General features: G+C 38.3%; 1 protein-coding gene across 1 annotated transcript in view; it reads left to right on the plus strand.

The window, feature by feature from the left end:
- Positions 1 to 16621, plus strand: part of Sntg1 (syntrophin gamma 1) — a 731705-nt gene that overhangs the window by 406199 nt on the left and 308885 nt on the right. Inside the window, exon 3 of the mRNA XM_051159373.1 lies at positions 10782 to 10835. Coding sequence (XP_051015330.1) covers positions 10809 to 10835 — 27 coding nt within the window. The 5' untranslated portion in view covers positions 10782 to 10808. The remainder of the gene's footprint in view (positions 1 to 10781; positions 10836 to 16621) is intronic.

Here is a 16621-nt window from a genome sequence, read left to right on the forward strand (position 1 = left end):
CCATGATGTAGATTCTGGGGATCAAACTCCAGTTGGCAGTGGGTTAGGCATCAGCTGCCCCTTACTGAGCCATCTCACTGGTCCAGTGTGGAGACAGTTGAACAAGCACTGGGGCAATAGTACTTAGTAATCTTCAATTTTTTGGTCATTTTTGGTGGCTGTACTTAGCTTCTGGAGCAGTCTTTTCCCAGGTACAAACTATATTACACATTCCAGGGAGCCAACATGGGCATTCTTACAGTTGCTGAGCAGATATATTTCTGTTATGAATTCAAGATCTGGGGAAATAACTAAGGGCTGAACTCATGGATCCACTAGATTCATTGTGAATTGAGCTTCAACTAAAACTTGGATGCTCAGTTCATTTGCATGGCCTCTGATCTGTGTAATAGAACTCCATTTCTTTAGAGACATTGTTGCTAGTGGAAGTTGTGCCAACCAGTATCTGTATTTCTTTAAGGGTTTCATGAGAAGCCTTGCAAGCAAGTTTTGGCCAACATGGCTGTCAGGGCTCATGACTGAAATATTCTCAGGCCAGGAGGCCTGGAACACTTGGCCAGAAGTTGGTATTTCAGTCCTGAAACAGAACTTCTTCCTTTGAAAAACTTGTGTACAACAAGGATTTTAAAATTAGCTTGTACCACAGTTTCTTTATCCACTCTTCTACTGAGGGACACTTAGGCTGTTTCCATGTTCTGGCTATTATGAATAAGGCTGCTATGAACATGGTTGAGCAAATTTTCTTGTTGTGTGCTGGAGCATCTTCTGGGTATATTCCAAGGAGTGGAATAGCTGGGTCTTGAGGAAGCCCTATTCCCATTTTTCTGAGATAGCACCAGATAGATTTCCAAAGTGGCTGTACTAGTTTGCATTCCCACCAGCAATGAAGGAGTGTTCCTGTCTCCCCACATCCTCGCCAGCATGATGTAGAGTGGATAAAGAAACTGTGGTACATATACACTATGGAATACTACTCAGCTATTAAAAACAAGGAATTCCCGAAATTTGTGGATAAATGGATTGAGCTAGAAATGATCATAATGAGTGAGTTAACCCAGAAGCAGAAAGAATCAAATGGTATATACTCACTTATATCTGCATACTAGCCCAAGGGGCATGTCCCACGAAAGCCTTCACTTACCAGGAAACTGGGACAGAGGGGAAGGCATCCTATTGGGACTCTAAATGAGAGACGCATGGGAGAACAGCAAAATAAAAGGATCCAGAGGGTCCTAGAAATCTACAAGTAGAACAATATGATAGGCAGATTTGGGCCCAGGGGTCCCGCTCAAACTAAGGCACCAGCCAAGGACAATACAGGAGGTAAACTTTAAACCCCTTCCCAGATCTAGCCAATGGTCAGAATATTCTCCACAGTTGAGTGGAGAGTGTGATACGACTTTCTCACGTACTCTGGTGCCTCACATTTGACCATGTCCCCTGGAGGGGGAGACCTGGTGGCACTCAGAGGAAGGACAGCAAGTAGCCAAGAAGAGACTTGATACCCTATGAGAATATAGAGGGGGAGGTAATCCCCCTCAGGAACAGTCATAGGGGAGGGGAATAATGGGAAATTGGGGGGGGGGAGGAATGGGAGGATACAAGGGATGGGATAAACATTGAGATGTAACAAGAATAAATTAATAAAAAAAAAAAAAGAAAAAAAAATAAAAGAAAATTAGCTTGAAGCTCAATTAGAGTTTTGAGAATAAAAATCTTTTTATTAAAACAAGCTGATTAAAAATATTTACCATCTTGACTAATGAATATATTATCTTTGTCTTTTAAAATCTTTCATGCTTCACTTTTAACTCCTCTTTTTGTTTAGTTTTCTTTTTTTCCATTTTGGTGGACCATGTGTTCTTGATCAGATCCAACACACAGTGATTCACATACTAGCTAAATGTTCTACTTTCGAAGTATATCATTCTGAGAATGAATGAAATCTATTATACCAAATGCAAAAATATATTATAGTTACCAAAATTGTGTTATATATTGTGACAAGACAACAATATGGATTTGGCTATCTATATATGAGATTATATGACAGACTACATGAATGACAGTTTCTTCTTGTCAGTCAGACCTCAGAAAAGTTAAAAGGAGAGGGAATTAGATGGCATTGAAGGGTAAATGTGACTAAGAATTCCAGTTTACCATACAAAGCTACAAATGACTATGCATAGAAAGATGTATATATGCATAAACACACACATATACTACCTTACACTACCCGATGTATAGGCTTATAGAAAACAGTGGGATTAATAAATAGGAAAGACCAGACACACATACTCTAGAGAATAACTCTAGAGACCATATAGTTCATCCACCTTTCAAGGATGGGAGAACTGCTCCTAGCAATGATCCTGCAAGGAGCAGAAGGCAGAGACTTAGGGAAGAAAGGCTTTACATTAGAGAAATCTATGCACGTTACCTCTGCCACTTGGTGGGTAATTAATGATGCCTCTGATTAGAAGAGATAATAATAATGTGGCACATTGTGCTCTTGTCCCCAGTAATAAATAACTGTAATTTAATTATGAAAACATTCAGTAATGCTTTCAGTGGAATTGCATTGATAAGTGTCTGGAAAATTCTTAGCATTGTCAAGTTCTTTAAGCACAAGGAAAGTGTAAGAAAGGGTTCAAGCAAGAGGAGGCTGAGAAGATAGGAGGAATAAATGCCATATGATGCCCTGGATGAAATTCAAACACAAAGGGAAATCACAAAGGGAAACCAAGGAAGTATTACTAAAACTTTTCTTTAGGCAGCAATGCATCAGCCACTTCAGAAAATATAATAAACATGTTGTGCCTATGGAAGGTGTTAATACTATAAATAAATGAATTTGTCTAATTAGGAAATCTGTTCATTTCAATTTTTTCTATAAATCTATAACTTTTAACCTTACAGCCATTAAAGTTTATGTAATAAAATAAAGAAAATGTTTAAAAGACTCAATTCTTGTCCCTTTGGGGTAGAGTTTTCCTTCTAGTAACTTCTGTAAAGCTGGATTTGTGAAAAGGGACTGTTTGAATTTGTTTTTGTCATGGAATATTTTGTTTTCTCTGTCAATGGTTAATTGATAGTTTCACTGGGTATGGCAGTCTGGCCTGGCATCAGTCAAAGAAAGAATAAGCAGGCTACTAAGATGAGACTTGATAGCCTGTGACCATATAGTAGGGGAGGGGATTCTCTGCATTCTTAGACCTAGGGGCAGGGAATAGGGTGAAAGTGGGAGGGAGGGAGGAATGGGAGGATACAAGTGATGGGATAACAATTGATTTGTTATCTGAATAAATTAATTAAATAAAAAGACTCAATGCATGTTAGATGTTTTAAAACTTATAATCACTAAAAATAGTTTTATTGCAAATATACTATGATTGCATAGTAATTAAAATGTTTGGGATCCCACACTAAACTTCGTTTCTGAGTGAACAACTGAAATTATGATCTAGTGTTTTGATGAAATATGGTGGAAGACTTGAATTTTAAAAAGGAAGCTGTGTACTTCTGCCAGGGAAAGCAGGTAAAGTAACTGCAGATCTTCAGCTCTCCCTCCATTCCTCCAAGTCCAATCACATAGTCTCATCCTTGCTCTTTATCAGAGCACCCGAAGTCACTTCCTCCATCTCAAAGATCCACCTGATCTCTAATTCCTGACTTCAAAGCTCTGTTCCTCCCCTCATGGCAGCAGGCACTCCCTGCTATAATGCTAGCCACTCAGGGAAACAGGTAGGTTAATGGCAGGTCTTCACATCTTCCTCTTTTCCTCTAAGTTAGCCTCCGAGCCTCACTCCAGCGCTGCCGCAGAACACGTGATGCAGCCTTCCTTTCCCTTCTGCCCCCATCTCCAGTGGAACACACAGATCTTCCCCTCCAAACTTTCTTCCCACAACTCACTGCACTGTCCCAGGTCCCACTCCGTGGGAACCCACAGGCCACTCTGACCAGGGAAGCAAGCCGGCTAATTGCAAAGTCTCACCTCTCCCTTTGTTTCTCCAACCTTCCAATCTCATCCCCAGCTCTGTAGTGGACATTCTGCTAAGGCCTTTCCATACTTCCTGCTGCCATTCCCAGTGGACTAAGAAGATCCATATACAATACCCTGCATTATTCCCTCTTGTGAAGCATTTTGATTGCCACAAGCTCATGTGTATTCTTTTTAAAATATATATTTTATTTACTTGAGATCCATCCAGTTCATAGTTTCTCCTTCCTTTTCTCATAGTACCTCCTTCTCCCTTATCTTTGCTTCTATTCCTCCTCCATTTATTCTCTGAGATGGGACGCCTCCCATGATTATCAACGCAGCTTGGCATAGCAATTTGAAGTAGGACTACGAACATCTTCTATTGAGGTTAGACAAGGCAGTCCAGTTAGAAGAAAGGGATCCAAAGGCAGGCAACAGAGTCAGACACAGCCCCTGCTCCTGCTGGTAGTGTTCCCATGTGAAGACAAAGCTGCACTTCTGTCACATATGTGTAGGAGTTCCAAGCATGCTCTTTGGTTTGGGCGATTGAGTCTCTGTGGGCCCAGCTTGCTTGATTTTGTGCATTTTCTTGAGGTGTTCTTGACCTCTCTGGTTCCTTTAACCCATCATTCCTCTTTGGCAAGATTTTCTTAGTTCTTCCTGATGGTTGGCTGTTAGTCTCTCCATCTTTCCATCATCTGATGAGTGAAGCCTCTCAGAAGACAGTAATGCTAGGCTCCTGTCTGCAGGTATAGAAGAATGTCACTAACAGTGTCAGAGGTGGGCTCACTCTCATGGCATGGGTCTCAAGTTGGGCCAGTCATTGCTTGGTCCTTCTCTCATTTCTGCTCCATCTTTATCCCGTTCATTTGGTACTCAGAGAAAATTGTAGGTTTAAGGTTTTTGTGGGTGAGTTGGTGTCCTCATCCCTCCATTGTAGGCTTTTCCTGGTTACAGATGGCAGCTCTTTCTGGCCCCATGTCCCTTATTCCTAGAAGTCTTAGCTAGAGTCAGCTTCATTAACTCCTGAGAGTTTCCCATGCCCTTGTTTTCTAGATGTTCACAGAGAATCCAGTGCTCTCTCCCTCTGTCTTCCCCACACTGAACCCCTCCTGTTCCTCTGCCACCCATCACATCATATGCTCCCCCTCCACCCTTTAATTATACGTTATTTCCCTTCTCAGTGAGATTCAATCATCCTTCTTGGACCTTCATTGTTACCTTGTTTCTTCGGGTCTGTGTACTCTAGGATGGTTATCTTGTACTTCACTGCTAATACCAACTTATAAGTGAGTACACACCATGAGTGTTTTTCTGGGTCTGGCTTACCTCACTCAGGATGATATTTTGTAGTTCTATCTATTTGCCTGCAAATTTTATGAGGTTCTTGTTTTTAATAGCTGAGGAGTAAGTATTCCATTGTGTAAATGTTCCACAGTTTACCCATTCTTCATTTGAGGGACATTTAGGTTGTTTCTAGTTTCTGGCTATTATGAACAAAGGGGCTATGAACATAGTTGAACAAGTGCCCTTGTGGCATGATTGAACATATTGTGAGTATGTGCCCAGGAGTGATTAAACTTGGCCTTTTAAAAATTATCATAATTTATACATAGTACATCCCAGTTGTTATCACCTAACTTATATCTTCCCATTCCCACCCTCACTCACTCTTCTGCCATATTCCCCTCCCCTAGACTTTTGTTAGGGAGTCCCTCCTCCCCCACCTTCTGAACACAGCATATCAGGTCTCATCCTGATAGCTTGCATTCCCTTCCTCTGTGTGCCCACAGGGCATTCCCTACAAGGGGAAGTGATCAAATCACAAGTAACAGAGTTCATGTCAGAGGCAGGACCCACTCTGCCCCTTAACCTTGGAGAATGAGCTGTGCATTGGCTATATCTGAACAAGGGGTCTAGGTTGGTGCATCAATTTGTGCAGCCCCCCTCAGGCTCCAGATCCTCCTGCCTTAATGTTCTTCCTGTGGGGCTCTTGACCCCTCCAGGTCCTTCCATATCTCCTACTCTTCCATAGAATTCTCATCATTCTAATCAGAGACTGGCTGCGAGTCTCAGCAACTGTCTAGATCCCCCACTGGGTAGTCTCTCAGAGGACATCTATGTTGAGGTAATATAAGTGAGTATATATCATGCGTGTTTTTCTGGGTCTGAGTTATTTCACTCATTTGTCTGCAAGTTTCTAGATTTCATTGCTTTTGATAGCTGAGTAGTATTCCATTTTGTGAATGTACCTCAGTTCTTTTATCCATTCTTTGGTTGAGGGATATCTAGGTTGTTTACAGGTTCTGGCTATTATTAATAAAACTGTTATGAACATAGTTGAACAAATGTCCTTGTAGTATGGTGGAGCATCATTTGGGTATATGTCCAGGAGCAGTACAGCTGGGTCTTGAGGCATCACTATTCCCACTCTTCTGAGAAAGCACCAGATTGATTTCCAAAGTAGTTGTACAAGTTTGAACTCCCATCATCAGTCAAGGAGTATTCCCCTTTCACCACATCCTCACCAGCATGTGCCATCACTTCAGTTTTTGATCTTAGCCATTCTGAGAGGGTCAGATGGATTCCCAGAGTCATTTTTATTTGCATCTTTTTGATAACTAAGGACACTGGACATTTCATTAAGTGTTTCCTGGCCAGTTCAATATTATTCTGTTGAGAATTCTCTGTTTAGTTCTGCACTGCATTTTTCTTTTTTGCCTAATACATGGTTCAAATTTATTGACTGTAAGTGATATACACTGTAGAAATGATGTAGAAAGGCAAAGGGACAACATAGGTTCAAATCTCCAGGTCTGATGAGAAAGTAGCCAAGTGGCCTTCATAAACCAAGAATGCTTCTCAAGTCTTATTGTTCTTCTCTTCTGCCTGACAATTGAGCTATGCACCACATTTTTTAATTGAATATTTTGGTTTGGTGATTTTTAGTTTCTCGACTCCACATAACGATGCTATGAAGAAATAGCATTAATAAAGACAAGTCTCCTTCATGAAGATAGATGAAAAAATACTCAAAACATACTTGCAAGCCAAATCTAAGAATACATCAAAAGTATCAACACCATGAGAGGGTAGGCTATTGTTTCTCACAAAATCTCCATCATTCAATTTTACCAATAAAGACTGAAGAGCCAGATGTTGAGGAGAAATCCTGTTAGCTCAGAGAGTAAGCTAAAGCAACCAACTAACCTTCTTTCCCCTCAGTTGCCCTCCCAGAATCTACCCTCCCACATGCCACCATCTCAAACAACCTCCTTCCAACTGAATATCCCTCTCTTCTACTTCTTGTGGATCTTTCCATCCATTTTCCTGACTTCTTCCTCTATTTTTTTTTTCTTAGTAATCCTATTTTCACTTCTTGTCAACTGGTTGCTTGCTCCACTTCTTCACCTATTTATGTTTGATTTTATTTAATACTATTTACAATATATAAGCATAAAGCTCTTGGATTAAAGGTGTTGCCAGGGCTGAGCCACACCACAATTAAAATCATGTTTTTCTCTGAAGAAAGAGATTGAAGATGACATGAGAAGATGGCATGATCTTCCTTGCTCATGGATCGGGAGAATTAACATAGTAAAAATGGCCATCCTACCAAAAGCAATCTACAGATTCAATGCAATCCCTATCAAAATACCTACACAATTTTTTAAAGACATTGAAAGTTCAATTCTGAACTTCATATGGAAAAACAAAAAACCCAGAATAGCTAAAACAATCTTGTACAATAAGAGGTGCTCCGGAGGAATCTCCATACCTGATCTCAAACTGTACTATAAAGCAATAGTAATTAAAACAGCATGGTACTGGCACAGCAACAGGCTGGTTGATCAGTGGAATCGAATCGAAGACCCAGATATGAATCCACACACATATGGTCACTTGATTTTTGACAAGGAAGCCAAATCCATTCAATGGAAAAAGGATAGCATCTTCAACAAATGGTGCTGGTCTAACTGGAGGTCTATGTGTAAAAAAATGAAACTGGACCCATATTTGTCACCTTGCACAAAACTCAAATCCAAGTGGATTAAAGACCTCAACATAAAACCAGAGACACTAAGCCACTTAGAAGAAAAAGTGGGAAAGAGCCTGGAACATATTGGCACAGGAGACAACTTCCTGAACAGAACACCAACGGCCCAGGCCTTAATGTCAACCATTAATAAATGGGACCTCATGAGGCTGAGAAGCTTCTGTAAGGCAGGAGACACTGTCAAGAGAACAAAGTGACAGCCTACAGACTGGGAAAAAATCGTCACCAACCCTACATCTGACAAAGGTCTAATATCCAAAATATATAAAGAACTTAAGAAATTAAACACCACCAAACCGAATAAGCCAATTGAGAAATGGGGCTTGGAACTAAACAGAGAATTCTCAACAGAGGAGTATCAAATGGCTGAGAAACACTTAAAGAAATGCTCAACCTCCTTAGTCATCAGGGAAATGCAAATCAAAACAACTCTGAGATTCCATCTTACACCCATCAGAATGGCTAAGATCAAAAATTCAAGCGACACCACATGCTGGCGAGGATGTGGGGAGAGAGGAACACTCCTTCATTGCTGGTGGGAATGCAAACTAGTACAGCCACTTTGGAAATCTATCTGGTGCTATCTCAGAAAAATGGGAATTAGGCTTCCTCAAGACCCAGCTATTCCACTCCTTGGAATATACCCAGAAGATGCTCCAGCACACAACAAGAAAATTTGCTCAACCATGTTCATAGCAGCCTTATTCATAATAGCCAGAACATGGAAACAGCCTAAGTGTCCCTCAGTAGAAGAGTGGATAAAGAAACTGTGGTACATATACACTATGGAATACTACTCAGCTATTAAAAACAAGGAATTCCTGAAATTTGTGGATAAATGGATTGAGCTAGAAATGATCATAATGAGTGAGTTAACCCAGAAGCAGAAAGAATCAAATGGTATATACTCACTTATATCTGCATACTAGCCCAAGGGGCATGTCCCACGAAAGCCTTCACTTACCAGGAAACTGGGACAGAGGGGAAGGCATCCTATTGGGACTCTAAATGAGAGACGCATGGGAGAATAGCAAAATAAAAGGATCCAGAGTGTCCTAGAAATCTACAAGTAGAACAATATGATAGGCAGATTTGGGCCCAGGGGTCCCGCTCAAACTAAGGCACCAGCCAAGGTCAATACAGGAGGTAAACTTTAAACCCCTTCCCAGATCTAGCCAATGGTCAGAATATTCTCCATAGTTGAATGGAGAGTGTGATACGACTTTCTCACATACTCTGGTGCCTCACATTTGACCATGTCCCCTGGAGGGGGAGACCTGGTGGCACTCAGAGGAAGGACAGCAAGTAGCCAAGGAGAGACTTGATACCCTATGAGAATATACAGGGGGAGGTAATCCCCCTCAGGAACAGTCATAGGGGAGGGGAATAATGGGAAAATGGGGGAGGGGAGGAATGGGAGGATACAAGGGATGGGATAAACATTGAGATGTAACAAGAATAAATTAATACAAAAAAATTAAAAAAAAATAAAATCATGTTTTTCCAGTACGTAACACATCTTAGAATCGAACAGAAAGTTCAATATACATATGTCAATAAATGTAACCTACTATATAAATAATATGAAAGAGAAAAGCATAAACATCTCATTAGATACAGAGAAGGCTTTGGACAAAATCCCGCATCCTCCATGATATCATAAATCTGCCAATGACTTATTGTGTAAGTGAATGGCAACAGTTATCTTATGCATTTTAGCAAAATAAAATTAAGGTGAAAATCTCCAAAACATATTCTGCATTCTTTATATGTTACATGAAATATTCTGTTTTTTACTGGAAATGGCCAGTTTCAATCCTATGGGAGCCAATAATCAGGGACAGTTAAGGCTGTTCCTGTATTGCTTTTCTGAACTTACTTGACCAAGCATTACTTAATCTCATACATAAACTGTGTTAGAGGAGGAAGTGCTTTAGCCTTTCAAAGACAGAGTAATTTTTGAGCAGCATATTTTCCTAGTTTGAAGACTATATATTTTTCTGTGAAATTTTCTTTATGTAATCATTATGCATAGATGGACACTGCTTTGTTTTACCGTATAGAGATGCTATTTTTGACAATGCTTGGATTTTTATGCTTAAAAAACAGTAAAAACAAAATGCTAAAATAAATGTTATAAAACATACATATTTAAATCCATAATTACTACTTAGTTACACAGTGACCTCTAAGTGAAAATGTTTGTTGGTTATTTCTATTTTCAACTATCTTATTTTTGTGCAAACTGATGAATAACTTGCTTTATTACATCACAATGCTTGTGAATAAAAATTTAGTTCCAGAAAGAATTATTCATGCATGGAGCTTTTTAATTAAAAAGAGTAAGGTTATTTAACTTCTCATTCAGAGATAACCAGATAAAAGGCAACACTTAATTAAACTTTGATTTTCTTCCTCTCACAAAGTCAGGTTTCAAAACAAATGGTTCAGTTGGGTAAGAACCTGAGAAAAGAGACTTGCCACATGTCCAATCAGCCTGTACAAAAGCAGGTGGAGAGGCCTGGCATGTCTCCATCACACTCGATGACTGAAAATTGTCCGTACTTTGCCAAAGCTTGAGATGAACTTTTTTGATGTCTTCTTTCCCCTATTGTTGTGTTTTCTTTTAAGAAGCTGCCTATATTGATTTCCCACAGAAGTATCTTGGTTTATTATGCTAAGTCTGTGTTCTGTGTTGATCTCCATGCTGCTTATAACAACTTAATCTTTCTGTCTTTGCAGACCTCATCCTTCACAGTGCCACAGCACATGGATTTCAGAACTACCTGTGAGGAGGTAGGTCAAAGATTTTCTACTAGTTATAGATTGTTACAGCAAACAACTTGCCAGACTCTATGGACAATGAAACACTGCTTCCCCCCCCCCCCGAAAAAAAAATGAGTAAAAGGCTCATTACAACCAAAGTACATTTACTCTTTAGAGGTAGAAACCCAGGCCACTTGGGAAGCCTTGCATCCTAACTCTTTGTAGAGTATGTGAGCATCACTCAACTGCTCTTCTCCAGGAGCAACACACTGCACAATGATGCAGAAGAAAGCTACTGGAAGGTGCTGTCTGCACATATGCTGTTTTAACTTGAAATAGATTGTGATTCATATCATCACTAATACCTTAGGATTTCATGATCCTGTTTAAGTATTTCAGGCAACCAGAATTCTATGCAGCACTGCACTTAAACTTTGGTATGAGTTAGAAACTTGGATATGTGGTGAGATACACTGTGACACACTACAGCTGCCACAATAAGATATGTTTCTTTGTTGGTAGGAGAAGTTTGCAAGGGTGGAGGGTGGGTATAAGAGAAGGGGGATATGAGTGGATTTGGGGTACATGATGTGAAATTCACATAGAACTAATTTAGATTTTTTAAAGCTAAAATAAAGTGAAGTATATTTCTTTCAGGGTATGAGAGTCCCTTTATGGGTGTATTTCCATTATGTATGGACTTGCACATTGTGGAAAATAACATTATAATTTAGGAAAATGACTGTATTTTTCTCATTCTGTAAGATTCACTCGAAATGTTATTTTTTATATTTTTTAGAAAAAGGGTAAATTTTATAGATAAACATGTTTTGCTTATCCTAAGAATTTTAGGTATTTTATTCTACAGACAAGCCTCCACTACAAACACAAGTTATAACTCAGTGGCTGTGTTAGTGTTAAAATCAAACAAAAAGATCAAAATCTTTACTTATAATATGATTTAAAAATTGACCTGTAATATTTTAAATGACATATAGTTTAAACCTTTCCATGATTTATGAAAAATAATTCCTGTGATATTATGAAGAAATTGTAAAAGTATCTGATCTAATAATTCTACATGGTCTTGCCAGCAAGGAGAGGTGATTGTATTGGGAACACAAGAGTTCATGTCAGAAGAAGTCCACAACCGTGGAGAATGAGCTGTCCATTGGCTATATATGAACAGGGGTCTAGATTCTTGGCATACATTGTCCTTGGTTGGTGCAACAGTTTGTGTAGGCCACCATGCATCTGGGTTGGCCAGTCTTGATGGTCTACTTGTGGTGTTTCTGAACCCTCCGGGTCCTTTCATCCCTACTTCTTCCATACAACTCTCAGGGCTCTGCCCAGAGTCCAGCAGGAAGTCACAGCATCTGTGCTGATTCCCAATTGTGTGGAGTCTCTCAAAGAACATCTATATTGGGCCAATATCCACTTGTAAGTGAGTATATAATATGAATGTTTTTCTGGGTTTGGGTTACCTTCCTCACGATGATCATTTCTAGTTCCATGCATTTGCCGGCAAATTTCAGGATTTCCTTGTTTTTAATAGCTGAGTAGTATTCCATTGTGTAAATGTACCACAGTTTCTTTATCCATTCTTTGGTTGAGGGACATCTAGGTAGCTTCCAGATTCTGGCTATTATGGATAAAGCTGCTATGAACATAGTTGAACAAATGTTCCTTATTATATAGTGGAGCATCTTTCAGGTATAATCCTAAGAGTGGTACAGCTGGGACTTGAGATAGCACTATTCCCAATTTTCTGAAAAAGTGGCATATTGACTTCCAAGATGGGTGCATTCTCACCATCAGTGGAGAAGTGTTCCCTTTTCTCCACATCCTTGACAGCATGTACTATCACTTGAGTTTTTGATCTTAGCCATTCTGGTAGGTGTAAAATGGATTCTCAGAGTTGTTTTGATTTGTATTTCCCTATTCACTAAGAATTTTGGGCATTTTGTTAAGTGTTTCATGGACATTTGATTTTCCTCTGTTGAGAATTCTCTGTTTAGTTCTGTACCACATTTTTTAAAATTGATAATCTGGCTTAGTGGTGTTCAATTTCTTGAATTCTTTATATATATTGGATATTCACCCATTGTCAGATAAGATTTGTGAAGATCTATTGTTGAATCAACCTTAGTAAGTGGAATCTATCAAGATAAATGTCCATTTCATTTAGATTTTCAAATTTTGTGACATATATTCTTTTGCAGTAATATCTAATGATTTTTTGGATACCCTCAGTCTCTGTTGTTATGTCTCCCCTTTTATTTCTTTTCTTTTTCTTTTCTTTCTTTCTTTCTTTCTTTCTTTTTTTTTTTTTTTTTTTTCATTTGGATACTGTCTCTCTGCCTTTTAATTAGTTTGGCTAAGGGTTTGTCTATCTTGTTAATTTTATCAAAGAATTATCTCTTGGCTTCATTGATTCTATGAATTGTTCTCTTTCTAATTTATTGATTTCAACCCCATGTTTGATTATTTCCAGCTGTCTACTCCTCTTGGGTATGTTTGTTTCTTTTTCCTAGGGCTTCCAGATGTGCCTTTACATTGCTTGTATGAGATGTTTCCTATCTCTTTATGAAGATACTCAGTACTTTGAAATTTCCTCTTAGCATTGCTTTCATTGTGTCCCATAAATTTAGGTATATTTTATTTTCATTTTATTTGAATTTTAGGAAGTGCCTATTTTCTTTATTTTTTTTCCAACTCAGTTATTGAGTAGAGAGCTGTTCAGTTTTCATGTGTGTGCAGGATTTTTGTTATTTCTGTTGTTGTTGAGGTCCAGCTTTAGTTCATGGTGACATGATAGGATACAAAGTATTATTTCAATCTTCTTATATCTGTTGAGGCTTGTTTTGTCAATTCTCAAGAAGGTTCTGTGAGGCATTGAGAAGAAGGTCTAATCTTTTGTGTCTTGGTAAAATGTTCTGTAGATATTTCTTAAGTCCATTTGATTCATGATATCTGTTAGTGTCATTATTTCTCAGTTTAGGTTCTGTTTTGTTGACCTATCCTTTGACAAAAGTAGAGTGTTGAAGTCACCCACTACTAATGTGTGGGGATCAATGCGTGGTTTAGATGTATTAATGTTTCTTTTACAAATGTATGTGCCCTTGTATTTGGGGCATAGATGTTCAGAATTGTGATATCATCCTGGCTGAGTTTTCTTTTGTGGAATATGAAGTGTTCTTCCTTATCTCTCTTGATTAATTTTTGGTTGAATGTCTATTTTATTAGACATTACTTGTTTCCGTTTGCTTGCAAGACTTTCTTCCAGCCCTTTTCTCTCAGTAAATGTCTCTTTGTGGCTGAGGTGTGTTTCTTGCAAGCAGCAGGCTATTGCATCCTGTTTATATCCATCCATTCTGTTAGTCTGTGTTTCTTCATTGGAGAGTTGAGACCATTGATGCTGAGAGAGATTAATGACCAGTGACTGTTAGATCCTTTTATTTTGATACTGGTTATAGTAGTGTGTTTGTATGCTTGTCTAATTTCTGTTTTGCTAAGGTGAAGTTATCTAATTCCTGTTTTTTCCTGGATAGAGTTAGCCTCTTTAAGTTGGACTTTTCCTTCTAATATCTTCTGTAGGAATAGATTTATGTACAGGTACTAGTTAAATTGGTTTTTGTCATGGAATATCTTGTTTTCTCCATCTATAGTTATTGAAGGCTTTGCTGGGTATAGTAGTCTAGCCTCTCATCTGTGGCCTTTTAGGGTTTGTAAGACATCTTCTGAGGCCCTTCTGTCTTTTAGGGTCTCTGCTAAAAAGTCGGGTGCGATTTTGGTAGTTTTGCCATTTTATGTTACTTGTCCTTTTTGCTTTGCCACTTTTAATATTTTTCTTTGTTCTGTACATTTAGTGTTTTGATTATTCTTTGGTGGGAGGATTTTCTTTTCTTATCTATTCTATTTGGTGTTCTCTTGGCCTCTTTCATCTTGATAGGCATCCCTTCCTTTAAATTGGATAAATTTTAATTTTTGATTTTGTTGAAAATATTTTCTAGGCCTTAGAGCTGGGCATTTTCTCTTTTCTTGGTTCCTTTATCCTAGCCTATCTACTATCTTCTGACTTTGAAACAGGCACTCAAGTAATACACAAGCATACATGTGGTAGAACATTCAAAGTATAGAATATTACCAAATGGAACCATATCTCTTTCTTGTAAAGAAATTGAAGAAACTTGATAAGACTGTTTCCATTTGAAACACTTTAACAAATATTGATTTTGTTTCTCATTTTTTATTTTTCCCTTTTATTTTTGAGATTATGACTTAATTACTAAATTTTTCTCTTCTCTTTCCTCCCTCAAAGTCCTGCTATATGGCTGTCCCTACTCTTCTTTAAATTAATGGCCTCTTTTTAAAAAAACTAATTGTTATTGTATGCATATCTGTATATACACATATATTCCAGTATACCTTGTAAAGTCCCTTTAATATTCTTTGCATGTTGTTTTCCAGGATGACTGACATTGGACAATTGATTGATGTGCTCTTGCTTGGGGAAGGCCACCTCCCTTTTTCAGCTTTAGTCATTTAACCTGTAGCTTTCTGTGTAGAGTTGAGGCCTCCTTGCATTTTCTCGATGCCATTTGTCATGCTTATTAATGTCCTTGTTCAGCTCATGTTGCTCACTTGTGTTGTTGAAACATTATGGGTATAGATTCTGCTATTGCTAGGAGATACAACCACAATCTCACAACAAAGTCCCCTGGTCTTTTGTCTCTTAAGCTTTTTCTGCCTCCTCTTCCACAATATTCCCTGTGCCTTAGGTGTGGCAATGCTTTGCAGATTTGGGATTAGGCTTTAGAATTCTGCATATTGATTGGTTTTGGTATTCTGTAGTAATCTTCATCTGATACAAAGGAAAGTTTCCTTGATGAAGGATGAAGACCACACTTATCTATGAGTATAAGAGTAAATGATTATAGATATTTAAATTTTTATTTAATTATTTTTATTCAGTATTCTGCCCACATGTGTGCCTGCATACCAGAAGAAGGCACCAGATCTCATTATAAATGGTTGTGAGCCACCATGTGGTTGCTGGGAATTGAACTCAGGACCTTTGGAAGAACAAACAGTGTTCTTAAACTCTCAGCCATTTCTCCAGACCTAGATTTTCTTTTTAGAGAATATGCTGGCTAAACAAACTAGTGGTTGGTTTATACTCTCTCAAATAAACCTTACTTCATTAGCACTCAGTAGTTCTGGTCATGGTCAATCTCCTTCTTTTGAGTAAATCTTAACTTCAATTAGTGAACTATTGATTACTGCCAAGATATATTTGTTTCTAATATATCCTTAGAGCTATATTTCCATGATATTCATTGATGTCTTTCATATATAGCTTTTTGGGTAGGACTGTTGATTGCTTCCCTCTTCTGGAAACTAGAATTGTGTTTTTGGTACCATAAATGTAGTTCTCAAGGAGTTCAGATATTTCGCCTTGCTGATTCCATTGGACATCCTCTGTGTACTCTTGATACCAATCACTTATCTCGGTAGTCCTCTGTAGAGTCAGATCACAAACTATCTTATAAGGGAGAAGAAACCCAGCTCAAAGGCACAGGAAAATTTTCAAAGAAATTGTAGAAGAATGTCTTCTCTACCTAAAGAAGATGGTGCTTATCATATAGTACAGAAAACATACAAAATACCAAATATACAGGACATGAAAACAAGTTTTCTACAACATGTAAGAATCAAAACACTCAATGGACAGAACAAAGAAAATATTTTAATAGACACAAGGACACTAAAACTAATAACTAGGATAGCAAGCCCATCAGAAGAACACCTGACTT

This window comes from Acomys russatus, chromosome 2 (assembly GCF_903995435.1).
Source record: "Acomys russatus chromosome 2, mAcoRus1.1, whole genome shotgun sequence".
Lineage (NCBI taxonomy): Eukaryota > Metazoa > Chordata > Mammalia > Rodentia > Muridae > Acomys > Acomys russatus.